General features: G+C 50.9%; 3 protein-coding genes across 4 annotated transcripts; 2 read left to right on the forward strand and 1 right to left on the reverse strand.

Annotated features, from left to right (window-relative positions):
• The first annotated feature begins 2,441 nt into the window (after nucleotides 1-2,441).
• GNB3 (G protein subunit beta 3) lies at nucleotides 2,442-7,464 on the forward strand. The gene is made up of 9 exons (XM_063353851.1): nucleotides 2,442-2,498; nucleotides 3,073-3,111; nucleotides 3,287-3,393; nucleotides 3,505-3,568; nucleotides 3,685-3,847; nucleotides 3,953-4,019; nucleotides 4,962-5,163; nucleotides 6,293-6,509; nucleotides 7,335-7,464. The coding sequence occupies exons 1-9, from the start codon at nucleotides 2,442-2,444 to the stop codon at nucleotides 7,439-7,441; spliced, it is 1,023 nt and encodes a 340-aa protein (XP_063209921.1). The 3' UTR covers nucleotides 7,442-7,464.
• A 1,371-nt stretch (nucleotides 7,465-8,835) lies between these two features.
• Nucleotides 8,836-11,896, reverse strand: CDCA3 (cell division cycle associated 3). Its single transcript, XM_063353878.1, has 5 exons — nucleotides 11,599-11,896; nucleotides 11,390-11,519; nucleotides 11,103-11,312; nucleotides 9,626-9,747; nucleotides 8,836-9,209 (listed from the first exon to the last, which is right to left on the reverse strand). The coding sequence occupies exons 1-5, from the start codon at nucleotides 11,710-11,712 to the stop codon at nucleotides 9,069-9,071; spliced, it is 717 nt and encodes a 238-aa protein (XP_063209948.1). The 5' UTR covers nucleotides 11,713-11,896; the 3' UTR covers nucleotides 8,836-9,068.
• Nucleotides 11,897-12,117: 221 nt separating this feature from the next.
• Nucleotides 12,118-26,929, forward strand: USP5 (ubiquitin specific peptidase 5). 2 transcript variants are annotated; one of them, XM_063353720.1, is made up of 20 exons: nucleotides 12,118-12,263; nucleotides 13,743-13,868; nucleotides 14,159-14,225; nucleotides 17,125-17,258; nucleotides 17,565-17,710; nucleotides 18,011-18,195; nucleotides 18,790-18,884; nucleotides 19,389-19,582; nucleotides 19,735-19,806; nucleotides 21,104-21,185; nucleotides 21,398-21,523; nucleotides 21,956-22,109; nucleotides 22,519-22,693; nucleotides 24,061-24,149; nucleotides 24,347-24,538; nucleotides 25,094-25,237; nucleotides 25,396-25,541; nucleotides 25,628-25,781; nucleotides 26,382-26,466; nucleotides 26,639-26,929. In XM_063353720.1, the coding sequence occupies exons 1-20, from the start codon at nucleotides 12,156-12,158 to the stop codon at nucleotides 26,730-26,732; spliced, it is 2,568 nt and encodes an 855-aa protein (XP_063209790.1). In that variant the 5' UTR covers nucleotides 12,118-12,155; the 3' UTR covers nucleotides 26,733-26,929. The 2 variants fall into 2 exon arrangements, with proteins under 2 accessions (XP_063209790.1, XP_063209799.1); XM_063353729.1 differs by having other exon boundaries at nucleotides 24,347-24,469.
• Nucleotides 26,930-27,001: the final 72 nt, after the last annotated feature.

The raw sequence follows: 27,001 nt of genomic DNA on the forward strand, positions 1-27,001 counted from the left end.
AAAAAAGCAGGAGAGGTGCAAGGAAGACTGGGGCTCCAATGGGCAGTGAGGAGGACATGTCCAGCCAGCTTCACCTGGGGCAGAAATTGGAAGGAAAAGAGAACAAGGCTTCCATCTCCATGCAGGTTCTGAGTGGGCAAAACCAGAAGTCCACAATGACAGATTAAGGCAGGTGGATGGACAATGATCTCAGATGGCCAAAGGCATGTGAAATAACAGCCTGCAGAGCTTGGGGACCAAGCAGAAGAGACTGGAAGGAGAGAGTCAGAGTGAAGAGGTGGCCCAGCAGGGAAAGACAATCCAACACTTAGGGTTGATGGAGGGAAGGTAGGATCAGTCCTAGGGAGAACAGAGAAAGGGGAAGATGGGGACCACACTTGTAGGGCTGGTCTCCACAGGGTGTCTGGAAGTTCAGGTTTGCCACTTGGTGTGCTAGTAGGCAACAACCAGAGCTGGCCACGGTGTCCACAGCTTGAGTGTACACTGAAGCTGAGGGTGAAATACCCCAAGGTAAGGAGGATGTGCAGCCTCCTGCTGAAAGCTGCAAGGCCTTCCCCACCATCTTCCCATTCTGTCAGTTAGCTGAGAGATGGCCTGGGGTGCCTAGCCCCTTCCCAAAGGAGGAGAAGTGCATGCAGGTGGGCCTCCATGGCCAGCATCACTCAACCAGGTGCAACTATGCATCCTTGCTGGGAGGAACACCCTCATCATTGTTCTGTTCAAACAAGAGGAAAAATAAACTATGGATAGGGCTGAGCTCAGGTGCTGGTCTGTCCCCGTCCTTCAACCAGGAAAGCCACAGAGACATTCAGGGGAAGGGATCCTGGAAGGAAACCCAAAGAGCTCTATGAAGCAGCACGCAAAGGTGGGACTTGGGAGCCATCTGCGTGTGGTTGCCCACAGCAAGAGAGAAACCTAGCATGGAAGAACCCAAAGCCGTGTTGGCTGGAAAAAATGAGGCCTTCAGGCAACAGGCCAGAAGGGGATGGAGGTGACGTGACCCACAGGGACTAGGAGAAATTCTGCAGGTGCTGCTGTAGTATTTCTTGGCCTTGGGGCAAAGCGCTGGTTCTAATGATGAACAACACCTGGAGCACATCTGGACACCTACCCAGGAGAAAGATTAAAGCAATTAAAGACCAGGTTTGCCTACAAGAGTGGGAGATACTAGAATCGCTGGTGAAGTTTTAAGCGCACGTAACAAGAAAGAGAGAACCAAACAGAGATGCTGTATAATCGTATGGTGTACCTGCATCTTGAATATGGATTACAGTTCTGGTTCACTGCTCTCTCTGCAAAAACATATCATCTATACTCTGTAAACAACTGAAAAGGTCTTGGAGAACAACAGAGGTAACAGGATGTAACAGCTTACATGGGAGGAATGACTAAGTGTGCTCTGCAGTCCGGAAAAGAGATGGATGAAGACGGATATGACAAAGATCTATAAAATAGTGAGTGATGCTGAGGTGAATAGAAAATAGTTATTCACTGATTCTTCCAACTCAAAAGCTAGGACCACCAAGTGGAACTAGTGCCATTGAGGAGTAACAGAACCAGGGATTTCTTTGCAGAGCCTGCCACTAAGCTGTGGAAGTCGTCACCATGGGGTACTGAGGATGTCAAACTTTGACATGGGCAGAAAAATTGTGTGAACAAATGCATAGAAGAGAAGTCAATCAAGGACTTGCGTACAGTAATGCTGCTTCTAGCTTTGGATGTCAGTGAAAACCTGGGGCTAGGAAAGTAGGAGAAATACCACTATTTGCTTATGTTGTTCTTAGATCCTTCCCTAGGCATTCCCCCTTCCCCTCCTTTTTTTTTTTTTTTTTCTTTTTTCTTTTTTTTTTTTTTCAAATGGGAAATTAGGAGGGAACCCTGACAGAGCCCCTTGACAGCCCCCAGATTTCCTTGATGGTCAAAGAGTTGGTGGGCACTGCCTGGTGATGCTTTGCCTAGGATAAACGATGGGAAATAGCCACTGGGCTCCCCCCATAAAGTTTCCTCCTCCTGGAGCTGAGATGGACAGCTTGGCCATGGAGAGGGAGAACCTGATGAAGAGGACCCAGGGCATGGTAGTGCTTGGAATGAAGAGATGAAAAATAAAGAGGTGAGGGGACAAGCGTGTCCAGAACCTCAGCAAGAGGCTCTGGAGGTCTTCAGGTTCCCAGTGTACATGTAAGGAGGATACAAGACCAAATGGACCTTTGATCGGGCCCCAGGACAATCTTCCCAAATCCTAAGGGGGGCTTTGACCAGATACAGCACAGCATTACCAAGTATTCAGCCAAGAAATCGTAGCTAAGCCTTTATCAGAGATGCCTACATTTGCATAACCGAGCAGTCATATTCTGCCTTTCTACCTCACACCTTTTTCCTTTGATTTGTTTCCCCAGAATCAAGGCTGCCCCACGTGGAGGAGCCACGCCTAGGTCAGAAAGATGGGGGAAATGGAGCAGATGAAGCAGGAGGCTGAGCAGCTGAAGAAGCAGATTGCGGTAATGCTGGCAACAGTCATGAAACTGCTGAGAGATGTCTACCCCCCCATGTCTAAGTTCTTTTCCTCAGTCACAGCTTGGAGTTGAACTTTCTCCATCTAGATCCTTGGAGCCCCCTGCAGTTCCGCACAGCCCTTTAAGTGCTAATGGAGATCTTCATAGCATGGTGGGGGGAAGAGCGGGGTGGGAAGGGAGAGAAGAGGGGACACTACAATAGTGAGAAGGAAGTGGCCACCGGCATTGTGTCTGCAGGGGGCCAAAAAGTGTACTATGTCCCCAGGAGCTTCTCTGCCTGGGAGGCAGCTGGTGTTCTGCCAGGCGGGAGGATCCATGGAAAGGGTGTTGCATGGGGAACTGGGTGCTGAGCAGCTTTTGTCTCACCTTCCTGATGTCTGACTGGTGACGAGATGCCCTAGTTACAGACCAGGATCCCCCTGTGCTGGCCACAATCCAAACCCAGCAAAGCCACAGTTCCTGCTTCTAGAAGCCCCCAGGCCATGCCCCTGAATTTCACTTGCCATTGCCTTCATCATGTGGCTTCTTTTCTGTCTCATCTGCTCCGTCTCTTCTCCAGGATGCCCGGAAAGCCTGCGCAGACACAACACTTGCTCAGGTAAGGGACAGGACAGGCTGGGAGGGTGACTGTGTGTGTGGGGTCAGTGAGCACCACTCCAAGGGGGACTCTCTCCAGTTGGGAATCAGAGTTAGGAGGGCAGAGATGTGGGGAACCGTAAAGCTCCTGCCAATCCAAGATTAATTCTTTGTCCCCCTCCCCACTCTTTCCTCAGATTGTGTCTGGAGTGGAGGTTGTTGGCCGCATCCAGATGCGGACCCGAAGGACCCTGCGTGGGCACCTGGCCAAGATCTACGCCATGCACTGGTCCACGGACTCCAAGTGAGAGGGATGCAGCTGGCCTGCTGGGTGCAGGGCAGCACGTGGGCGTGAAGGGCAAGAAGGCTCTGATGGGAAGAGAGCTACTAACATGGTCTTGTTCCTCTCTCACAGACTTCTGGTCAGTGCCTCACAAGATGGGAAACTGATTGTGTGGGACACATACACAACCAACAAGGTAGGAGTCAGATGGCTGCAGCAAACCGGGATGCTGGAGTAGGTCCCCTCAGAGCTACTGTCCTTGCCCTGCTCTCTCTGCTGCCAGAGCCCCAACGTGGTTTCTTCTCCTCCCAGGTTCATGCCATCCCTTTGCGTTCTTCCTGGGTCATGACCTGTGCCTATGCCCCCTCAGGCAATTTTGTGGCCTGTGGGGGCCTTGACAACATGTGCTCCATCTACAACCTCAAGACTCGTGAAGGCAACGTCAAAGTGAGCCGGGAGCTCTCAGCCCATACAGGTGTGTGTGCTGCCTGCTTGCCTGCACCCTGGGTGCCCTCTGCTTCCAAATCTCATCCTTCTAGCCCTGCCCTGCTTCTCACGTTTGCTTGTTCCCACTTCCCAGGTTACCTCTCCTGCTGCCGATTTCTTGATGACAACAATATTGTGACTAGCTCTGGAGATACCACATGGTGAGTGTTATCTTCTGCATCCTAGTGACACGATGCACCTCTGGCTCTTAGAGGCACATCACACATCAGCAAGGGCAGTCCTTTTGCTCTGCAGCAATCCACTACCTAAGGACAAACTGCTTCTACACGGGGAGGCCACAGAAAGCACCTTAGGAAGCCAGACTCGTTCTCCCTTCCCTTGGCAGAACAGGTGCTTCTTTTCCCAGTGGAGGTCAGGTCAAGATGCAGGTCTATCAGTGAAGCAGTACGGACCGTGTCGTCAGCTCTCACAAAGCACAGTGTTATTCATCCCAGAACAGAAAACATTGTGAATTTATGTGGAGCTCACATACGTGCTCCACTTCTCTAGTCTTGCCTGCTGTGCAAGAGACACCTGCAAAGCCAGTGCCTGGATCCTTTGGTTCCTGGCTCTCAGGTCTTGCTGTGCTGTGACTTTGAGCAGCGCCAAGACATTATTCACCCCCATCCCATCCCAACACTTGCTTTGGAAGAACCTCTTGACTGAGGATGAGTCAGGATGTGGCATTTCCATCAGAGATCAAGGTTACACGGGGCTTGTTTGGCTGTAACGTGGGATCCCGGTGAACACGTCCCGTGCATGCTACAAGCGTGGATACAGCAGACCTTTTCCAGCTGTTTGCCCGTGGGTCCCTCTTACCTCCTCTCAGTATTCCATTCAATATGGTTATAGAAATACGGCCAAACCTCATAGACCCCCAGCTTTAGTCTAACACTGCTTTGGCAAAAGGTATGACCAGCAGCAGCTGTGAAGATATCTCCTGTTGTATGCAGCTGGCTCCAGCCATGCTCTGGCCTGTTTTCCCATGCTGTGGCCAGGCCCATGACTTCCCTCCTTTTGTTTGTGAGTGGGACATCTCTTCAACCCAGCTGTAGATCTGTCCTGCCTGGGTTGGCTCTGAGAACTTCTCTCCTCTCCCACAGCGCACTCTGGGACATTGAGACAGGGCAGCAGAAGACTGTGTTCCTGGGTCACACCGGAGACTGTATGAGCTTGGCCGTCTCCCCAGACTTCAAACTCTTCATCTCTGGGGCCTGTGACGCTACTGCCAAACTGTGGGATGTGCGGGAGGGCACCTGCCGTCAGACCTTCTCAGGGCACGAGTCCGATATCAACGCCATCTGCGTATGTATGCTGCCCGCACGGTGGTGGGAAGGCAAGGAAAACAGAGGGTGGACCAACTCTGAAACAGGGTCTTGGGACAAGGTTGAAAGAAGCTGTCAGTGTCATGTGGGGAACAAGGGTCACAAGAGACCTTGGGCCCATGATCCAGCCTGAAGCAGGAGGAAGGGCCTGAGTTCACTGAAGTTTGGAGGCTGGCTCTTCCTGGGAACTGGGGCCCCAAAGCTTCTAGGTCTAACTCAAAGCACTGCTTGGACTCAGCAGTGGTATTTGGAGCTCAGCACCCTAACACAGGTGCTGGTGCAGCTTTGCTCATAGCAGCTGCTGGGAACCATGGCTCAGGCATGCTCCAGAAGCCCTGGCACAAGACACAAGTGAGGCAGCAGGAACACCTAACTCAGCTGAGGGTCTTGGTCAGCTACAGACAGCAGAGGTGGGAACCTGGGATCACAGGGAGACCTTCTGGAGATGAAATCTTCACAGGAGGCAGCACAGACATTTGGGGGCAAGTATCCCCCTCACCGACAAGGATTCAAACCAGAACCCTAGAGGTGGCAGGACAAGAAACATGTCAGTTTAATCCCATGTGGCCAACCAAATGAGTCTGCCAGCTTCCCGCAATGTCTGCTGCTTGAGCCACCCTCCGCTGACTTCAATTAGCACAGCTTTTCTCACCTGTCCCATGGCTACCTTGCCAGCCATATGGCTTTCTGCCATACCTGCTCCTGAGGAGTTCTTTTTTGCTCCTCAGAGCTGGGACACAGAAAAGGGGTGTGTATGAGAAGGTTGGGGTATGAGGATCAGACAGAGGAAGGCTCTCGTAGCTCTGTATCATGCCAGACTCCATCTTGTCAAGCCCCGAACTAACAATTGGAGTTAAAGAGACAATAATCCTTCCTCAAACACCGGGACATCTTGCAATAGCTCTAGCCCCTAGGTCACTGGCTTTCTCAAGGTGGAAGGGGTTTATTAGGTCTTAGGAGAAGCATCAATCTCCCCCTTCAACTTTTATGATCCAGTGTCTTGTCCCACTGGGTTTTCCTACCTCCATGGCTTCCTGATGGTTAGGAGAGAGGTGAAGAGTTGAAGAAATCTGTAAGCCTGATTAAAATCTGGTGTGTGCCCTCCTCAGTTCTTCCCTAATGGTGAAGCCATCTGCACCGGCTCAGATGATGCCACCTGCCGTCTCTTTGACCTCCGGGCAGACCAGGAGCTCATAGTGTACTCCCACGAGAGCATTATCTGCGGAATTACATCAGTCGCCTTCTCTCGCAGTGGGCGCCTCTTGCTTGCTGGATACGATGACTTCAACTGCAACATCTGGGACTCCCTGAAAGCAGAGCGTGTGGGTGAGTGGCTCCTGGAGGTCCCTCTTTCATTCCCTGCAAGGACTTCTGTCCCTACCAAGGCAAGGAAAAGGCCTTTATTTTTTCTAAACGGGACACATCATATACTGACTGAAACCCAACAAAGCTTCCTCGCACTTAAGGAGCACAACATAACTAGTACAAATCTCTTTGGTGTAGAAGAACTATTGTTTCTCACGTTAAGGAAGTCAAGCCTTTAAACAGCATTGTTTCAAGGGGGAAAAGATGATTAAGGTTCCTGTTAGCTAAAACTGCTCACAAGCACCAATAGTATTTCCTGCATTCTCCTAGCCTCTGCCCTTTGCCAGTTCCATCTACTTACAGTGCCACTTGGCCACCAAGCACCAAGCTGAGCATGGACCTGGGCTTCCATCCAACACCTTTGGATACTCTGTCATAGTCATATACAGAATACCATTTTTCTTTCAGATGTGGCCTCTAGCCTCTGAAAACTTATAACACACCCACCAATGCTATTTCTCAGTCTTATCAAGGACGCCACCCTTAGTCCCACCATCGCTCCAGGGTGAAAGCAGTTGTATGAGGATTCAACTAGCCAGATCTTCCCAAGAACATTGTTCTTTGGCCAGTCCCGTGGGTGGTGGTTGTATGCCATGCACAAATGTTCTTCCACAGGTTTGTTCTTATTAGCCTGATTGTAACACATTGTGTAAGAGCAGACAGCGCGATACACAGGGGTGTAGGTACGCAGCCTGCGATGCGTGTCCTCAGTGTGGTCAACCCCTTCGTCTCTCCCAAGACCCACTTCTTTTTCCTGACCTTTCTTCTTTCCCCCCCGCCCAACAGGAATCCTTTCTGGCCATGACAACAGAGTGAGCTGCCTGGGGGTGACGGCAGACGGCATGGCCGTTGCCACCGGCTCCTGGGACAGCTTCCTCAAGATTTGGAACTGAGGATGGCAGCAGAGAGGGAAAGAGCAGCGGAAGCAAGGCCCACAGCCCGAGCCCATGCAAAGAACATCGTCAGCTGAGCACAACAGAAACGCCTACCTACCACTCCCCCTTGTCTCTAGACACAGGTCACTTGTAGGGGTCTCCTAGAGTGAAAGAGAAAGGAAAGGTTGGGGAGGGGGAGCAGGGGGAGCTGGGGAGCAGGAGCACACATACACACTCGCCCTTCTCTCCACCTCTAAAGAGGCCCAGCAGCTTCCAGCGGGCTTGAAGACCTACGAAGCACTAATTGTTATGTCTCAGGAGTTTACAGCACAGTTCAGACACCCCACACCTCCCATCAAACACCTCCACCCACATTGACACCCATCCTTCAGAGGACCCCTCCTCGAACACCTCTATCCCAGACTAAGCTCTGCCCATGATTTAACTCCACCTAGCTTCTCTGCACAGCTGTCCTATACCCCTGCAGACAGCCTCAGAGACGCACTGAATTTGAGATTCCTTATCATGCAACCTCAATCAAAAAGCTAATGTAAACTGGGCTCATTTTCCACTGGGGAAGACTTAGCTCAAGTCTTATCTATGCATAAATGGGGGAAAGGCAGCCCCTGCCAGAACACCAGGGAATATTATATTTATTCTTCCTTATTGTCTGCTTCTTGCTGTTCCTTCTCTTTTCGCATCACCCCTGCATTGTGTGGTGACCCTGTTGACCCAGTAGCCATCAACCCCTGTTTTCAAGTCTGTTCTAGTTCTTCATAGCCCAGGCAAATAAAGAAAGCTTCACACAAGCACTGCAGGCTGTGTTCTTTCCAGCATCACAATGAGCTACTGTAAACCTAACTCTCCTCCTGTGAATACTGCCTACCGACCCCATCCGGAGAACATCTCATCTGCAGGCCTTGCTCTACCTCAAAGGCCCCAGGGTGGGGTGTTCCTCATGTATGTTTTAGAAGAGAAGAGGTTGTAGTGACTTATCAACAGAAGGTAAAGATACTAACACACCATACTATCTCAACCTATTTTGGACCTCACCCTCATGCCAGACCCTTACAATAGGCTGCAGAGCTTTGTATACATTAGTTTCAGGGCAGCGTAGATGCAGCAGAGCTCCAGAAGGGACACTAGATAGATACATCAGTCTCCTGCACAGAGCTGCAGCTTCCCAGCCCACTGTGTAGTACGTGGGTTCAGGGTCAGACCCTCCTCAGCACAGGTCTATGGTGGCACGTTACAGGCAGGGGACATCAGAGTCTTAGGGCTAATGGAAGGTTGAACTATTTGTCCCTGAATCGTTGTCCCCAAAGAAAACATTGCACTGGGCAAGCAGGGGACTCCTACTGTCCTATCAGGACACAGATACAGTCAGCTAATGTTTATATAAATTTATTCGCTACAGGTAAAAACTCTACAGTAAGTCAATAGAGCTGATATACAATAGAAGAGCCAAAGTCTGTACTGTACATAAGACACACAAAGAGAGAGATAGTGTGCTCTTTCCCCAACAGGGATAGGCGAGAAGAGCGACCACAAGTCTGGAGTTTCAGTCTGTTGCAGGATTTCTCACCCCTAGAAGACTCTCAAAACATAGAAGTAAGTTACAGCAAGATCTTCAAAAAGCAAATATCTAGTTCTCCACAAAAGGACACTGTTGGTTCTCTTTGTTCAAGTTACTCCAAGCACAGTTCCCAGATTTGACACTCCTGCTTAGATCCACTGTCACTTCCTTCTTCTCCCCAAGGTTCTCTCCCAAGACATGCCTCTTACCCTAGAGAAATTAAAAAAAAAAAAAACAACCCCAAACATACAGTGTAAAACACAACCTAATTGAGGGTTAGTTAGTTAGTTCTCAGTGGAACATGTAGCCCATTTTCAGGCCATTCGTCTTTGGCTCTCTTATGAAAGTATCTAAGAGCGATGGACTTCTTTCTATGGCCTGAAGAGAAAGGATGCATTGAAATGGGCAATATCATCATAAGGCCAAAGATACAGACATTGAACAAGACTTGGAGGCATCCAGGGACAGAACTGAACCACAGAAAAATACTTCTGAAGTTACTAGGCTCTACAGGCCTAGGAGGCCACAGTTCCAAACTGGGGCCCTACAAAATACAGCATTGAAGGATTTGTGGGGGTTTTTTTCAGCCCATTCTCCCTCCCAGAGTATGAATCAATAAACTTTACCTGGCGAGGTGCAGGAGCACTGGGGGAATTATCATCTTGGAGGATGCTGAGGGGAGAGCGGCCAGTTCCACCAGATGTTGCCATGATTTTGTTGTTGGTCTTGCGTCTTACAGGCTTGCTCCCTAGTGACAGAAGGAAACATGTCAGTTTGTCATGACAGGAGTACAGGGTCCTGGATTTTAAATGCGTCCTGGCCTTCATGATCTAGCTTGCTTGCCTTGCACAGCAAAGATTGTTACCCAAGGACTTCCAGGTAAAGGGATCACAGAAAGGTTGAGGTTGGAAGGGACTTCTGGAAGGACTTGCTCCAGCAGGGCCACCTAGAACCAGTTGCCTACGACCATGTCCAAATAGCTTTTGAATATCCCCAAGAATGGAGACTCTGTGACGTCTCTGGGCAACCCGCTCCAGTGCTTGGTCATCCTCAACGTGAAAAAAAGTGTTTACTGATGTTAAGATGAAGTCTCCCGTGTTCCAGTTTGTGCCCATTGCCTCTGGTCTCTCACTAGGCACTGCTGAGAAGACCCTGGCTCTCCCTTCCTTACACCCTCCCTTCCAGTGTTTACACATACTAATAGGATGACCCTGAGCCTTCTCTCCTCCAGGCTGAACAGTTCCAGTTCTCAGCCTCTCCTCATAGGAGAGATGCTCAGCACAGAGTTTTCTGAAACATGATCTATATTAAAGGCTCTCAGCACCACTCACTCATAGCACTTACAAGTGCTTCCCAGCTCTTCCCAAGGAGAAACACCAAGCCCCCACTGAATAGGCCTCCTCAATTACACGCCTGTCTCAGAGAGCGGAAGAGCTGACATTTACCTCTTCAAGAGGTATGTTTACCTCTTGATTTTGACTACCGATTGAAAATGTAATTTTTCAACTCCAGACAGAAAACAGTTTGAATCCTAGAATGGTTTGGGTTGGAAAAGACCTTAACACTCATCTAGTTCCACCCCCCCTGCCATGGGCAGGGACACCTCCTACTAGACCAGGCTGCTCAAAGCCCCATCCAGCCTGGCCTTGGACACTTCCAGGGATGGGGCATCCACAGCTTCCCTGGGCAACCTGTTCCAGTGTCTCACCACCCTCACAGTAAAGAATTTCTTCCTGATATCTAACCTAAATCTACCCTCTTCCAGTTTGAAGCCACTACCCCTCATCCTATCACTACATGCCTTTGTAAAAAGTCCCTCCCCAGCTGTCTTGTAGGCCTCCTTCAGGTACCGGAAGGCTGCTATAAGGTTTTCCAGAGACCTTATACCTTAGATAGAAGGACAGTTCCCAAAGGAGCCTCCCATCTGCCAGCTGCAGAGCCCCAAGGCCGGGCTACCCGAGGCTGTGGGAGGCAGCTGACCGGAGCAGGGAACGGACAAAGTGTCCGTAAGGAAGCAAGGCTGGAGAAGGCAGAGGCACCACAGGGTGTTGCTACCAGGCCCGGGGGGCTGCGGGTACGTTACCCCCCATACCAACCACTTACCCGAGGAGAAGCCAGGCCCAGCAACGCGGGCTGGCCGAGCCGGGGCCGCGCTGGGAGAGGGTGAAGGTGGCCTCTCCGCTTCTTCCCCCGAGGCGGCGGCCGGAGGCGGGGGGCTCCGCCGGGCCGGTTCCTCCACTGCCGCCGGCTCGGCGGGAGCGGCCTCAGCCCCAAAGGCTTCGCTGAGCTGCTTCACCAGGTGGTCCACGCTGTCTGCCGGGGATGGATGGAGGTCGGGGTGAGCCGCCGGGCTAGGCCGGGCAGCCCGCCCCTCCCGCGGCCTCACTCACCACTCGAGACGGCTCTCATGGGCGTGCGGGAGATACCGGGCGTGGGCGAGCGCGGGTCCCGGTCCTGGCTGGTGCCCGCCGCCGGCTCAGCGGGGGCGGGCTGCGGGCTACCCACCGGGGAGCTCACCACCTGCGGGAGAGAGCAGGCGTAGGGGCGGCGGACCGTGGCCGCCGAGACCGGCCGGCAGGAGGAGAAGGAGGACTCCTACCTCGATGGGCGTCCGCAGGATGCCGGCGCTGGGCGAGCGGGGGTCGCGGAGGTGCGCCAGGTGCTTGTCACGGGGGGCGATGGGGGTAGCCGGGGCGCTGCCGGAGACCCCCATGGCGGCGGCGGTCGCCCGGCCGCGCTACTTGCCCCGCCCCACCGGCCGACCGCGATTCAAATCTCCCGCGCAACGGGCGACACCGCCCCATTGGCCCCCGCGCGGAGGCGGGGCCAGCCCCCCTCGCCCCGCCCCCCCGGTCTACGGCGGGGATGCGCAGCCCCCGCCTGGCACGTCCCGCCTCGCCCGCCCGCTGTCAATCTTCGGGGAGGTCCCCGCCTCCTTCCCGCTCTATTGGCCGAGGAGCCCGGCACCGCCCCCCGTACAGGCAGAAGACCGGCTGCGATTGGGCCAGCCATCCGGGCGTTGCCCGCCGGCCCTGCCCTCAGCCTCGCTGCCAGCGCGCCCCTGCGGCGCGGGATTGGCCAGAGCCCGCCTGACCAAGCTGGGCTCTGATTGGTTAGGGTGGGGCGCCGTGGGCGGTGCCGCAGTGAGCCGCTGTCATGGCGGAGCTGAGCGAGGCGCTGCTCTCGGTGTTGCCGTCCATCCGGGTGCCCAAGGCCGGCGACCGGGTCCACAAGGACGAGTGCGCCTTTTCCTTTGACACGCCGGTAAGCCCGCCCTGCCGCCGGCCCGCCTGCTCGCCCGCCCCGCCGGCCTGAACCCCCTGCCCCGGCCCGCTCCCGGCCCACCCGCCCGCCGGGGGCGCCGCCCGCGCGGGGCGCCATGGGACTTGTGGTTCCCCGGCGGCCGGGCCGGCCCAAGGCCGGGCGGAGCGCGGGGCCCCCGGGGACTACAGCGCCCGGCGTGCTCCGCGCCGCGCCCCGCCCGGCCGCCCCGGCGCGATGGGGGCTGTAGTTCTGGGACTGGAGCGGGCGTGGGCAGGTTGCTCGCCCCCTTCGGCTCCGCTTTCCTGGAGAGCGGGTGCCCCCCAACATCACCTTCCGCTGCCGGGACTTGTAGTCCGGTGTGGGGTCGGGGCGTGCCTCGGGCCCGGCCCTTGGCGGCGGCAGGGGGTGCGGGCCGGGGGTCCCGCCCTGCCCGGGTCTGAGCTGCCCCTCTCGGCCTCACCGCGTGGTGTGGCTGGGCAGGCGGAGGGGCGAGTCGGTGCTGTGTCATTAAGATGGCAGTGGTCCCTTCTCCGGCCGTCTCCACCCCGCCGGCAACCCTGCTCCTCCCTCCCTATCCCTGCCTGGCCTAGGCGGACCTGGGGAGGCCCAGGCGGCAGGAGGGCGAGGTGCCCCCCTTGGCCACCTCCGCAGGCGCCCGTCCAGGCTGTGTCCCGGGCCACCTGAAGAAATGGGCTGCGGCTGGAAGATACGGGTCCTTGGAGAAAAGAGCACACGGCAGCCCTGCCCTCTTTCCCTTCCTGAGCCCCACGGTGATGCCTGTCCATGTGCTCCCCGCCCTGACGCTGTCCCAGCTGGTTCATGTTGGGAAGCAGGCTGAGGCCTTCTTGCTGGTTTGCCTCTTTTCCTGCCCCTGCACTTGGGTTCCTTGCCTCCTCAGTTTAAAACGAGTATGTCTGCTGAGTGAGCGTGGCGTTTTCTGGGTGCTTGTGGGATGAGGAGGGCTCATTCTGTATCCGTCTCGGAGCACTCACAAGCTTTTGAACACAGCAGCAAAAATAAACAGTGGTCTGCTAACCTTCCTCACACTGTAGTTTGGCAGAGTTCCCTATGGCACTGGGAGTTACTCTTGTAGACAGGGTGGCACGGTTTTGTTGGTCCTGATTGTACCGCAGTCTGAACGTGTGAACTGTGCATGATAAGGACTTTTTGCGAAATAAGCTTCTGAGGAATCTCACTCAGGCTTTCCTGATTCAGTAGCATCCTGCCGTAAATGAACAGGCAAAGAGGTTTTCAAATACGTCATCTTGACAGGAGTACCCATTCTTCTGGGACGGCCAGACTGGGGCTCGCCAGCTTATTTCAGACTAGCTAATAAGTGACTGGTACGTAGGAATGAGCTGTAGCCATGATTTAATGACTAGCGAATAGTGTTCCTAGAGGTAAGTCTGTGTCTGTCCTAGCTGCTGGAATGGCATTCTTTACCATCTCCCTTCAGTTTTTATCTCTCCTTCCTGCCAGGAGTCAGATGGCGGCTTGTATATCTGCATGAACACGTTCCTGGGCTTTGGGAAGCAATATGTGGAAAAGCACTATCAGAAAACAGGCCAACGGGTCTACCTGCACCTCAAAAGAACACGTAAACCGGTAAAAAATAAAAATACATACAATCAAACTTGTTTTGAAATTGAGAGCTGGTATGTGTCTCTGTATTCAATCAGATACAGTTTTCTCTCCTCAAATGTAACTTGTGTTTTTCTTGGTGAATTGAGGTACACCAGTTCTTCAGCTCTGCTTATGCTGAATTGTTGTATGGGTTGCCGATGCTATTTCTGCCTCTTTCTGGTTTTAGAGTAGCTTAATTTCAGTCCTTAGGGCTTGCCACAGCTTGCCTGTCCCCCTAACTCTAATTTCCCTATTTCTTCTCAATGAAATAGAAGGAAGAAGACACCAACACGAGTGCTGGGGACCCCCCAAGGAAGAAACCAACTCGCTTGGCTATTGGTAAGAAAGCATTTGTGTATGATATCACCTTTGTTGTTTTGGGCCAGTCCTTTGGAGCTGCCCGGCTTCGTGGCACGTTGCTTTTCCCTTTCCTCTTCTGCACTAGTTGAACCTAGTATCCCTGACTGAATTCAGACTTCATGTTTTCTAGTGTGTCTTAGGTGGGCAGTTTCAGCAAAACAGGTGTTGAGGTGGTAGTTTTGTGCTGTATTCAAAGTTGCATCATGTTTTCTGTAGGTAAACGTTTTGCATCCTCTCTTAACTCTCTATGCCTGACTCAGCTTGGGGTGGGTATAACCAGCGTGGGGCTGTTGCTTAATATGGATGTGTGGGGCTGGAGTAAGTTTGAGAAAATGTGTAAGTCTGAGAAAAGTAAGTTTGAAGTTTCTGGTAGAAAAACTATTTTTTAAACTTCTCAGATATTGAACTGGTGTTATTTATGTAGATGGGGAAGAAATTACTGGTAAATGCTGTATTAACATTTTGTGCTCAATAGTTATTTGGAATACAAGGCTGATACTGGAGGAAATACGTGTGAACATTAAAATATAAAAGCCAAGCCCTTTTTTAGAAGAACAGGGCTGGTATTCCATTACTGTCTTGCACCGGCTGCAAAGGCTGTCATGGAAATCAATGAACATGCTGCTTATTTGGAGCAGTCTCGCCTAGTAATTTCTGAACCATTATGGAGTTCTATAAAGCAGAGCATTGGAACATTTTTTAGCAGTAACAGGTTCTTGGCTGCTGGGAGCTGACCGCTAGAGGGAAATCCAGAACCTGGAACGTGGACGTCTTGCTTTTTGCTCACTTTTTCCCTGTCTGTGCCATTGTGTGGCAGACGTCTGTTGACTCTGCTGCTGCCACAGTGCAAACACCAACATTAAGACTTTCAGCTGCTGCCTGTTGTTATGGTGAGGTGAATGGAGTCCCAAAGGTCACTTCTAGCAAAATTGAGACTAGAATCTGCGTTTCTTCAGATAGACAGTGCTTTCATATATATGATTATGCTGCTTTTGCAGAGGTAAAGCCCGATCTGCATCATGAGTTACTTCTGCATCCTCAGTTCTATGAAAGTCTTGAGACAAGTGTTGTACCTGGGTCAGCAAATAGCTGCCTCTGATAACAGTTTAGTGGTGTGAATGGAGTGGGCGAAAATAAAAGATTGTATTAGCCCTGTGGTTGATGCAGCGATCTTAAATTCAGGAGAGATATTTATTTTTTTCCTTTCTTTTAGCTAAACCGTGTTGGTTTAGCTAATCCTGACACAGGAGATTTTTAAAGGTACTAGAAAGAGTAGGAGCAAGATGTCATTGGCTGCAAAATGTAGCCCTTGATCTCTCTGTACCTCAGCTTCCCCCTCCATGGTAAATACTTCTGTAGCGCTTGCTTCCCATGCCCGCATGTTGGTTGGACGACTTTTGGAGTTTGTGGCACTTAGATGCAGCCATGGAGAGGGAGGCAGTGTATCTGCATGGCAAGCTGTTGGCTATGTATGGGGGAAAAAGGGCTAGGAGGCAGTCTGCTGGCTGAAGACCCTCTTCCTCATCTGGAGCTTCAGCAGGTTCATATAGCCACCCTAGGGAACTTCATCAGTCTGTTTTAGAGTTCAGAAATTGTGTTTCTGTGTAAAACTGTGTAAAACCCCTGAGGGATTGGGTATTGCTTTACTCTATGAAGCGATGGCAGGAGATCTCTCTGGGATGTGCTGAAGAGGCACAGGAGAGGATTATCTGGGTATGTCGTTGCATGATGCTGGTGACTGTTTTCAGGTGTTTCTTAAATCACTCTGGCTTGCAGCATCTGCATTCATACGTGGCAGTTTGTGCATAGTCTAAAAAATGTAGGTATTTGAGGGGAGAGTTGTGGGAGATATTGTGGGAACTGGGTATTTATGTTTTAACTAAATGCAGTAATGGTTATCACAACCATGTTGCACACAGGGTTCTTGAGGCTGAGGCATTAAACAGCAAAAACTCCTATTCCCTTCTCGTATTCCCATCTGTTGCTGCCACAGATTTTCAGAGATCTATTGCAGTCACTTTTAAAGAAATAAAGGAAATTCAGTTAAAAAAAAAAATAGGGAGTTAAGGCTGCTAGTAAGCAATGTGTGTCTTCTGCCTGTTTCCTTCTGGGATCTAAGGTGTGAACTCTTGGAGAACAGGAAAGGCCAAGGCTTTTTCCTGAATCTCTGCATAAATCAGAAACTGTTCCCTCCACTGCAGATGTTTTTGCTGAGCACCCATCATGACTCTTGACACCTGGCAAATAACCTGTTATGTATGAAACTCCCATTTCTGTTGCAATCTCTGGAAAGCATGGCTAAGCGGGCCTGAGAAACTACAAGCACTGTACCTTTGCTAAGACATTTTCTGTAATTCTAGATGTTCTGGTTTCCGAGGAACTCCTGGTTCTCCTTGCTTAAGTTCAGGGCTCTGAACTGTCCTTCCTGGAATAGCCGAGAAGCAGAGCCAGGCTTCTTAAAGATGCTGGTAGGCTAGACATTTGCACAGGATTAGAATATGATCCCCTCATGCACATCTCCATTCATCGTCTTGGATGTACTATGAAGGATGAACAGCAGTGCTTTATCATGACTCTGTTCTGGCCAGTGTCTCCCTAGAGCGGGTATTTTTTCTGGTTGTGGTCAGGGTCTGGAGATTCCTTCTAAGCATCTGTAAAAAGAGCTGGGAAAAGCAGACCTATTGTCACTAGGCTTATATTTGCTACTGTGAAGTCCACACTGCCAGCAGAAACTTTGGAGTCCAGAAATGGAAGAAAAATCGTGGATCATTGATCTGGAGCTTTGCCTTAGTCATGGTGTCTTACTTCGTGTAAGCTATGGGTAAAGAAGCTTTGCAAGCTATTTGGTTTTACCTGTTAACGCAATTTCTTCCTGTAGGTGTAGAAGGTGGATTTGACATCACAGAGGAAAAGTTTGAATATGACGAAGATGTAAAAATAGTAATTTTCCCAGAGCATTTGGATATTCCTCGTGATGGGCTGGAGGGACTACCAGACATGGTCAGAGACAGGGTATGTTTGCATGGAGAGCTGTGTTTTCTATGGGTAGGGAGGCAATGCGCCCTTGCAGAGAAGCAACTGCTGTGCTGTAAAAGGGATCCTGCAGAGCGGCTGTGAAGTCTCAGCTTGCAGTAAGCAGGATTGTTCTGGACTTATACAGTGCTTTATATTGTGGAGTCCTGGCGTGTGGCTGAGGCTCCTGAATGCTGCCCTAGCACGACTGATTTGCCGATCTGAGCCTAAATGTGGGGTGTTGTGGCACTGGAAGCTTCTTTCCTTCTGCCCTTCATTTTTTTTTTCGTGCTGTCCTAATTCCAGATTGCCAGTGCGGTCGAGGCCATCCTGACAGCAGATTCAGCGTCACGGAAGCAGGAGGTGCAGGCTTGGGATGGGGAGGTTCGACGTGTTTCCAAACACGCTTTCTCCCTGCACCAACTTCAGAATGATGTCCGCATCCCGCCATGGTGAGCGTAGTACTGAAACTAGCTGTATCGCTCTGTATCCCAGACCCACCCCCATCACCACCTTCTCCTTTCCTGTACTGCAGCAGCAGATGAGACTTCTTTTGTGGGGGTCTGAGTGTGCCTTGTTATAGTAAATTCAGGGGAAATGTCAAAGTAAGGTATTCCAGGATGCTCGGTGTTCTGAAGTAAAAGAGAAATGAGATTGCTTATGCTATAGTCAGTACGTAGTAATGGAGAGGGCTTGGGAGATAGAATCCAAAGGTTTTCACCCTAATCTCTTTTTCTCTGTCTTGTCAATAGTGGCTGGAAGTGCAGCAAGTGTGACATGAGGGAGAACCTGTGGCTGAACATGACGGATGGAGCCATCCTCTGTGGTCGGCGTTATTTTGATGGCAGTGGTGGCAACAATCATGCAGTCGAGCATTATCGGGAAACTGGCTACCCGCTGGCTGTGAAACTGGGAACAATTACTCCTGATGGGGCTGGTGAGAAGGGGGATCCTGTGAGGGTTAGAGACGTCAGACACCAGTCAGGCTGACTGTGGTCTCTGACAAGGGAAGTCAGGGAGGATTTCCAGGAATTAGGCTGGTGTTGCCCATCTTATGATCTGGAACATTCAGTGTCATCCTATCGTGAACTTTCCCACTCTGACCTGCATCCTGTGACGGGCAAAGAACCAACTGATAAAACCTTGCCTTCCTCCTCCCCTCCCTTCTAATTTGGAGGGTTTTAGCAGAGTTATCCAGGTTGCCATCTTATTTTCTGTGGTGGGACGTTTATCAAAGAATTTGGTGTGCAAAGCCTGAGTAGAGAGTATATGGCACAGTAACCCACTTTCCTCACTGCAGACATACATGCGCATCTGTACCTTGATCAATGACAAAGGTGTTTGTCTTGTCACATGTTTTGGAGGACCTCAATATTCTGTCTGTCATGCTGCTCTCCTGAGAAAGGAGAGGAACCCCAACTGCTCAGTTAGTCAAAACTCGGATTTCTGAAAACTGTTCTCTTCATCCAGCAGTGAATGTTAGATCATAGGCCATTATAAGTCTCTCCTTTTCCTCCGTGTTCCTGTGTAGATGTCTACTCCTATGATGAAGATGACATGGTGTTGGATCCCAACCTGGCAGAACACCTTGCTCACTTTGGGATTGACATGCTCAAGATGCAGAAGGTGAGGCGGGGAGGGGGGTAGTCCAAAGGGAGAGAGAAGCAAGTCTGAGGTGTCTTAGCTGGATTCCATCATTCTGTGGCTATGCAGAACCATTCCTGGTCAAGAAACCCTGGTTTTGGTCAGGCAGAGTTATCTTGTCTGCCTCTTTCGTTGCCTTTTTTGCCTTTCTTTCCCGTCTCTTAAGTTTATTTCCTCGGGGTTCTGCATCAGTACTGCGGGCAGGGATGTTCCCAGGTGATGAGCTTTGTTCCCTGGATTCAGTGTTAGTATGTGATTTCCATGCCCCTTTATACCAGGTTCAGATTTCTCCCATGTCTGTTACCATTCTTCTTTCTGTCCCAGGTATTCAGATATTTGAAAACAATACTTGTACCTTCCTCCTCTTCTAATTTAATAAAACAGAATGGATTTGACTTTATGTTTCTCTACAGTATTGCACTTTTTACACCTTTGACGTTCCCTTGAGTCTTCTTTGAGGGTTTTCCCTGTTCTTTCCCTCCACAGACAGACAAGACAATGACAGAACTGGAAATAGACATGAACCAGCGCATTGGGGAGTGGGAGCTCATCCAGGAGTCTGGTGTGCAGCTCAAGCCCCTCTATGGGCCTGGGTACACTGGTATCCGGAACCTGGGCAACAGTTGCTACCTCAATTCCGTGATGCAGGTGCTTTTCAGTATCCCAGACTTCCAGAGAAAGTAAGTGAGCTTAATCATTCCTTTCCATTAGCCTGGGATCAGTCCAAAGGTCTCCTAGACCTGGGAGCTTCTGTTACAGTAGTCAGGCTCAGAATTGTGTCTTTACTAGATGAACCCGTACATCCCTTAGACTGCTCCGCTTTGCTTTGCAGGTATGTGGACAAGCTGGAGAAGATATTCCAAAGTGCACCCTCGGACCCCACACAGGACTTCAGCACACAAGTGTACGTAGAGTTTTGGTGAGAGAAGGAAGGCTGAGGCTGCCTGGGTGCGTCCCCTCTGCGCTGCTACAGAGTGCTTTGCTGCAGGTTTCTCCCTCGAGCCTCGCCTCTCTGTTTCTGTGTCCATCGCCAGAGACACCGATCCTCAGTGATCAATAAGGATCTAAGCCAAGAAAGTTCAGCTGAATGCCCTAGATGGAGAGGAGAGGGTGCACCTCACTGTTCATGAGAGGCTCTTAAATGTGTTATGTGGGGAACGCAGTACCATCTGTTACCACAGGGGGATTTCTGGTAGGCATATTCTGTCTGCGTAACAGCAAAGAGGTACTGGCTCTCTGCAACGGAGAGAGATGGCTAAGAGCAAAGAAATACGTAGATTTAGGCAACTTTATTCTCAGTGGCTAATTTATATATACTTAAAGAGGCTTCCTGCAAGAGCAGGAGAATATATGGAAAAAGGAACGCAAGATTTGGGAGGGTGTTGCATTTTAAATGCATTAATTCCGTGCTACATCTGCTCTACACCAGCAAAGCAGTATATGGAAGTTTGGGGTGGAGGAACGGAAGGTGGCATTTGTGGAAGGGAGTTCAGCGGTAAGGGAGGATTCTAAATTTGGACGGCCTGGGGTGAGGTGTTCACTGAGGAGGGGATTAAGTTGAGACAGCCAGAAAGATTTTTGCCTGGGCAAAGGGAGGAATTGGTAGGGTTTGGTTCCAGAGAAATGGCAACAGTGATGGGGAAGGACTGCAGTGGGGTGGAAGAGTAGGGAGGGTCTGAGCATAGGAGGAAATCGCTGAATGTTACTTTTGTCCATTAAGTGCCTCACGTGCTCGTTCTTGATCTTTCCTCTGGGAAAATGTGATCAGTCTGCTCGCAGCAATGCTATTTCTGGCTCAGACAATTTAACTCTGCCCTGTTGTCTCCTGCACAGTCGGTGCAGCTGATACACTCCTACTTTACCCATCTCAGGCTGCGGCTTAGTTTGGCTGTTACGCAGCTGCTGTATGGCTCAGCACCAGCTGCCCTTCTGTGGGGCAAAGGAAGCTGTTCCTTTATGTTCTCCCCACCGTGCAAGCAATGGTTCAGATTGGTGCCCAGAAGTCCTAGTAACTTTCAAGTCAATGATGTCTCACGCAGACCAAGATAAGATGATCTTGGCTGGCGCAGCAGAGAAGGCCGATCTCTGTGAGACTGGCAGTCCATGGCGGTGTTAAAGCTGGATGGGTTGATGTGGCTCCTGGAGTATGTGGGATTGCGGAAACCTTTGTGATGCTAACAGTGACTTCTTCATCGTTCCAGAGCCAAATTGGGCCACGGACTGCTTTCTGGGGAGTATTCAAAGCCAGCTTCTGCAGATGGGGAACAGCAGCCCGATCAGAAGGTGAAAATTGGATACGGCATCCTCATGATGTGTGTGTTGCATGAAGGATTTTGTGCGTTACGTGGGGATGAAGAGAGAACCCTTTCTGCAGACATGTCCTGGGGATCGTTCCAGGGCCCTGTCACCTGAAGAAAAGCATGGCTAAGAGTAGCGTGGTACATGCATGGTTAGCAAATTGTGACCACCTTCCTCTTCCACCTTGTTATCTGCAGGGTATGCAAAATGGCATTGCTCCACGCATGTTTAAGTCCCTCATTGGAAAAGGGCACCCAGAATTTTCTACTAACCGACAGCAGGACGCCCAGGAATTCTTTCTGCACTTCATCAACATGGTGGAGGTAATGGTCGAGTCTGTCTGTCAAATCATGGAAAAGCCCAGCTTTGTTTCCTCCCCAGAGCAGGGGGTGAGGAGCGGAGGTGAGAAGCTGGCAATCGGAGCAGAGGGAGGGAGAGAACACAGGGAAATGGGCCAGCCAGCACCTGTGGGAGCAGAGAAGGAGAGATGCTTGGCCATGTTTTCAGGGCAGATTCCTTGGAGGAATATCTTTTGGGAATGCACAGCCGGAGATGTAAATTTTCGTCTTTAGGAGCAGGAGTGGCATGGGTTCCTGGGGTACAGAAGTTGGCTCTAGTTTAATCTTTGCTGTCTTTTCCAGTGGATTGGGTACAGAAGTGAATACTCTTTAGCCGTGTCCTCTGTGGAACCGCTGCTACTGCAGATACGTGGTTCTGCCATTCTGATGTTACACCTATCCTTCTAATCTCTCCAGAGGAACTGCCGCAGCTCGGAGAATCCTAATGAGGTCTTCCGCTTTCTGGTGGAGGAGAAGCTGAAGTGCCTGGCCACAGAAAAGGTGAAATATACCCAGCGTGTGGACTATATCATGCAGCTGCCCGTGCCCATGGACGCTGCACTCAACAAAGGTCAGTAATGTGCCAAGGCCAGAACAGTAGCAAACATTATGTTTGGATGTTGTACTTTTATTACAAAACTCCTTAAATGAGAAAGGGACTTCCTCAAGGACTGGCTTTGCCGTTTCTGAAGCCAGATCGATCCTTCACCTGCTTTTGTGGGATCGGGCTGATTTCTTCAGAGGTGGTGTGACACGATGATGTCCCTCTAGAACCTTTCCCTCTGACGCCACAAGCTGGGCTGTGATTCAACAGCAAAATAGGACTGCAGTAGCAGAACCAGTGCTCTGGAAGACATCGTCCACTTTGTGCTCCATTCTTGATGGCCTCTACAGGCCTATTCTGCCTCTGCGTGTAGCTTACACCAGTTGCTTTGTGGGTACCTAGGGGTGGTCCTTGACTCCTCTGCTTTATTCTCTAGATGAACTACTGGAATATGAGGAGAAGAAGCGGCAGGCAGAGGAGGAGAAGCAGCCACTGCCCGAGCTGGTGCGAGCCAAGGTGCCTTTCAGCTCCTGCCTAGAAGCCTATGGAGCTCCAGAGCAGGTGGACGATTTCTGGAGCACAGCCTTGCAGGCCAAGTCTGTGGCTCTCAAGTGAGTGTGTGCGAGTTACCCGCTAGGCTATGACGAACAGGCAATAGCTGCATCTTTGGGGCCTTCTTTCGGTTGCTTGGGGAAGAAGCGTGACCAAAGCTTTGTAGTCCCCCACAGCCTGGACCCACAGAACATTGAAGCAGAGAGGGAACCAGTCTGTCGGTGCTGGAGTCATTGCCCCCAAGGGATCACAGTGAGCAGAAGAGCAGCGCTAGTGAAACCCTTACTGTCAGATTTCAGTTGCTGAGGGACTACAAAAATACAGTGATATTCCAGAAAACTAACAGCTTTTATTCTAATTTCAAAATTTACCTTTAAAATCAGTACTGACAGTGTGGTGACACTGGTCTTGCTTGGTCTCTAAAAATTCTTTAAAGGAAGTTTTTAGCTATAAAAGTTTGAGCAAAGCACTGAGTGCAACAGACGTGTGTTATTTTAAAGAACGCTAACTTAAATGCTAATAGCAAGGTTTAAAAAACAGTTTTCACTTTTCTGGCTGCCTGCAGCGCATGCGACAGTGCAAAGGTGTAGTGAGAAGATTACAAACTTATGCGGCTTCCTGCTGGGCTGCTACTGACCGTTCTGCAATGAAAGAGCAGTCCTCAAAGAACTGGAAATAGTTTTCCAACAAATATTCTATCATTAAGCAATAGCTACTGTAAACAAACAGTCAGTCACGCAGTCACATTGAAAAGTAACATTTTGTTCTGCTTTTAAGTAGTGAGTTGTGTTCAAACACTTTGTAAGAATTAGGATTGAAGATGTACCGTTGCTTAAATTAATTTTATGGCATGTTACAATTATCCCCCGGTAATAAGTATCTGTCTTTCTTACTGCTGCTTCTCCTTTCACAAACATTCCCCCCTGTTTCATAGATTCCAGACACCCTCTCTCTCAAACTGTCTAACTAAATAATGTTCAATCAAATTCAGTTAGCTTAAAATTCACTGCATTTGCTTCGTATCCAAAGAAGTGCTCTCGTGCTTGAAAGCTTGTCAGTTCCTGCAGCTGTGTCTGTTGGTCTAATAAAAGATGTTATTTTTTCTGCATTCCTCAAGGGTTAGACTTTCAGTTAAAAGCTGAGGAGGCTTGTAAAATACAGGATTGGAGGGTAGAGAACACGTACTGTTTTTCCTCATCCCCCCGAGTTTTCGTACATGCTTCATTCTGTCTCATCTGGTCAGAGCACCTGCTTTAGAAATAGTTCTGTGTTTGAAGAGCTTTCAGCTCAGCGTAGGAGGGCTGCACAGAGCTGGGTATCCCCCCCTTAGGACATGCCTCCACCCTACTCGCTGATGTCTCGAATCCGCTAGGTGCCCTCAATCATTGCTGACAAAGTATTTATAAGTATTATTTGTCTCTTTCAGAACAACACGGTTCGCCTCTTTCCCGGATTATCTGGTGATCCAGATCAAGAAATTCACTTTCGGTCTGGACTGGGTGCCCAAAAAGCTTGGTAAGAAGGATGAGAAGTACAGAGCATATAGGTATTTGGTGTCATATGTGGGTATTGCGGTCATTACTGCAAACTACCCCAAAAGGAGCTGCAGACTGTAGAGTATTGCATCCCCAGGGACATTCCCTTTTAGATCTCCCAACCGAGTCCTTTGTTTCTGCCCCAACGGGGAGGCTGAGCAAGACTGTGTCTTGCAGACGTCTCCATTGAAATGCCAGAGGAGCTGGACATCTCTGCACTGCAGGGAACGGGGCTGCAAGACGGAGAAGAAGAAATGCCAGACATCGCACCCCCACTGGTGACACCAGACGAGCCCAAAGGTAGCCTGGGGTTCTATGGCAACGAGGACGACGACTCCTTCTGCTCCCCTCACTTCTCCTCTCCGACATGTTAGTGATTCTCCTCCTCTCTTCCTGATGCCTGACTCATCTCCTTGCTCTCCTTGTCTTGTCTCCTGTGCTAGTGGTTTCCCACCTGCTCGGCCTTTCCCTGTCCCTCTGTCAGCGAATGCCGTCTCCCTCCCTTGCGCGCCCGTTATGCAAGGGTGTTATGCAAGGGACCTTCTTGATTCCTGTTTCATGGAAGACGGGGAGGTGGCATGTCTAGGGCACTTAAAGGGGGCCAGAGCTGGGGATTTATACAAAATTTAACTGGTAGAGGTATTTTATTTTCACAAAACACAGTGGGAGGTGGGGTTTGGAAGCTAGGGAAGAGCCAGTGTGCTCCTGAGTTCGTGAGTTGAATCCTGTCATTCCCCGGGGTGCCTGTGTGTGAGACTGCGCTTCTGAAGACGACAGGTAGCAAAGGATGAAAAGAGCAGAGGGACACAACTTGTGTGAAACAAAGCCAGGAGATGGTGGCTGGAGGGCCTGTGTGACACTGCAAAAAATGGAGCAGGCAGGGCTGGGTGGGAGTGGGTGGCTCTAATCTCTGTTTTCCCACAGCACCCATGCTGGATGAGTCGGTGATTATCCAGCTAGTGGAGATGGGCTTTCCCATGGATGCCTGCCGCAAAGCCGTGTATTACACAGGGAACAGCGGGGTTGAGGCTGCCATGAACTGGGTCATGTCACATATGGATGATCCAGGTATGAGACCACGTGGCCGTGGTGAAGCTTATTGCCCCTGGGCCATTGTACTTCCTGTCCCACTGCTGCGGTGCGAAGCTGAAGTAGTTGGGACCCCAGACTGTATCCCTTTTGGAGAGATCTAACTGCTCTGAGGTGTGTGCTGTTTCCTGCTGCAGACTTTGCTAACCCGTTAGTTCTCCCTGGATCCAGTGGACCAGGATCAACTATTGCCTGCCCAGACCCTCCTTCAGAAGACAGTGTGGCCACCATTGTCTCCATGGGCTTCTCCCGGGACCAGGCTATGAAAGCGCTTAGAGCCACGGTGAGAGGCATGGCTGATGTCAGAGGGAAAGGATAGTCTCAGGAGCAGGCATTCCTAAGTTCACAGTCTTCTTTTCTTCCTTCCAGAATAACAGTCTGGAGCGTGCTGTGGATTGGATCTTCAGTCACATTGATGACCTTGATGCAGAAGCTGCTATGGATATCTCAGAGGGGCGCTCGGCAGCGGAGTCCATCTCTGAATCTGTCCCTGTGGGTCCTAAAGTGCGCGATGGGCCTGGAAGTGAGTTCCAAGCAGTAGGAATATTGATTTGGGGCTGCAAACTCTACATGGCTTTGTCCTCCCTAATCCATGCAGTAGTACCTGCCACAGAGCCGGTCTGGTTGTTGAGCTGGAAGCAGGGAGGAAAAGGAGAGGGATGGCAATGTCGGGCTGGGGGTCACCTGGAAGCTGGTAAGAGAGAGGCAGAGTCAGGTGAAAGACGGGAAGGGCTGTGCTTCTTTCTCCCAGTCGTCCTGGGATGGTTTTCTGTTCCCATTGAAAAACCAGGTTGCAGTCTCTGTGCAGAATCAGTGCCGCGCTGCTGGGTACCCCAGGGAGGGGGAATCCCTGCTGTTAGCCACCCGGCACCCGTGGGCCAAATCAGCAGTTGGAAGAGAGAAGGCCAAGCGGCGGTTACCATCTCCTGTTTCCCTGTTTGGCCTTGAGATTTGGCCTTTCCTGTTTGGCCTTGAGACCACATCCTCACAGACCCACTTCTAAATTACAACCCAGCAGAGGCTCCTTCAGGGATCCTTTTCTAGAGAGGGCCTTGCACGGGGTGTTTTGGGGTAAGATGCCTACCTTTCCCTGACCGCTCCTCTCTTCCCTCCTTCTCTCAAGAATATCAGCTGTTTGCCTTCATCAGCCACATGGGCACTTCGACTATGTGCGGACACTACGTTTGTCACATCAAGAAAGAGGGCAGGTAAGATGGATTTCACAGCGTAAGGGGGATCTGAGGTACAGCTTTAGATCACTGTCCTCCCCCCTTTCTTCAGAGGACTTGGGGGGTCGGGGATGAGAGCAGGCAAGGGGCATCAAGTCATGTCTTGGCTACGGAACAGTGTCCCTGAGCTCCCCCCTTCTGCCTGTTGCAGGTGGGTGATCTACAATGACCAGAAAGTCTGTGCTTCTGAGAAGCCCCCCAAGGATCTGGGCTACATCTACTTCTACCAGCGGATCCCCAGCTAGAACATCCTCTCGCTGTGTGTGGTGGGGGCAGAGTGGGCTGAAGACACTGGGGGGGGAAGAGGGTGGGGGCCGTGAGGACGAGAGCAGGGTCCTTCTCAGAGGGCCCTCCTCTTTCCCCACTGGTCCCTTCTCCGTGGAGACACACGTGGAGACAAGAGTCCCCTGACTAAAAGACTGGACATGAGTGAAGGGGGTCGGGAGGGGGGGGGATGGGGGGGTGGGGAATGTCTGTTTCTGTAGGAAATGTCCTCACTGTCCCCACCCCCGTG

Source organism: Chroicocephalus ridibundus, chromosome 1 (genome assembly GCF_963924245.1).
Source record: "Chroicocephalus ridibundus chromosome 1, bChrRid1.1, whole genome shotgun sequence".
Taxonomy (NCBI): domain Eukaryota; kingdom Metazoa; phylum Chordata; class Aves; order Charadriiformes; family Laridae; genus Chroicocephalus; species Chroicocephalus ridibundus.

Excerpts from the sequence above, each read along its gene's own strand:
- GNB3 (XM_063353851.1), top strand. The coding sequence starts at position 2,442 with ATGGGGGAAATGGAGCAGATGAAGCAGGAGGCTGAGCAGCTGAAGAAG. Across the intron at positions 3,394-3,504 it reads CACTGGTCCACGGACTCCAA|ACTTCTGGTCAGTGCCTCAC; the intron begins GTGAGAGGGATG and ends CCTCTCTCACAG. Across the intron at positions 3,848-3,952 it reads GGAGCTCTCAGCCCATACAG|GTTACCTCTCCTGCTGCCGA; the intron begins GTGTGTGTGCTG and ends CCCACTTCCCAG.
- USP5 (XM_063353720.1), top strand. The coding sequence starts at position 12,156 with ATGGCGGAGCTGAGCGAGGCGCTGCTCTCGGTGTTGCCGTCCATCCGG. Across the intron at positions 17,711-18,010 it reads GATGTCCGCATCCCGCCATG|TGGCTGGAAGTGCAGCAAGT; the intron begins GTGAGCGTAGTA and ends TCTTGTCAATAG. Across the intron at positions 21,186-21,397 it reads AACAGCAGCCCGATCAGAAG|GGTATGCAAAATGGCATTGC; the intron begins GTGAAAATTGGA and ends TGTTATCTGCAG.
- CDCA3 (XM_063353878.1), bottom strand. The coding sequence starts at position 11,712 with ATGGGGGTCTCCGGCAGCGCCCCGGCTACCCCCATCGCCCCCCGTGAC. Across the intron at positions 11,520-11,598 it reads TCCTGCGGACGCCCATCGAG|GTGGTGAGCTCCCCGGTGGG; the intron begins GTAGGAGTCCTC and ends TCTCTCCCGCAG. Across the intron at positions 9,210-9,625 it reads GTGCTCCTGCACCTCGCCAG|GGTAAGAGGCATGTCTTGGG; the intron begins GTAAAGTTTATT and ends TAATTTCTCTAG.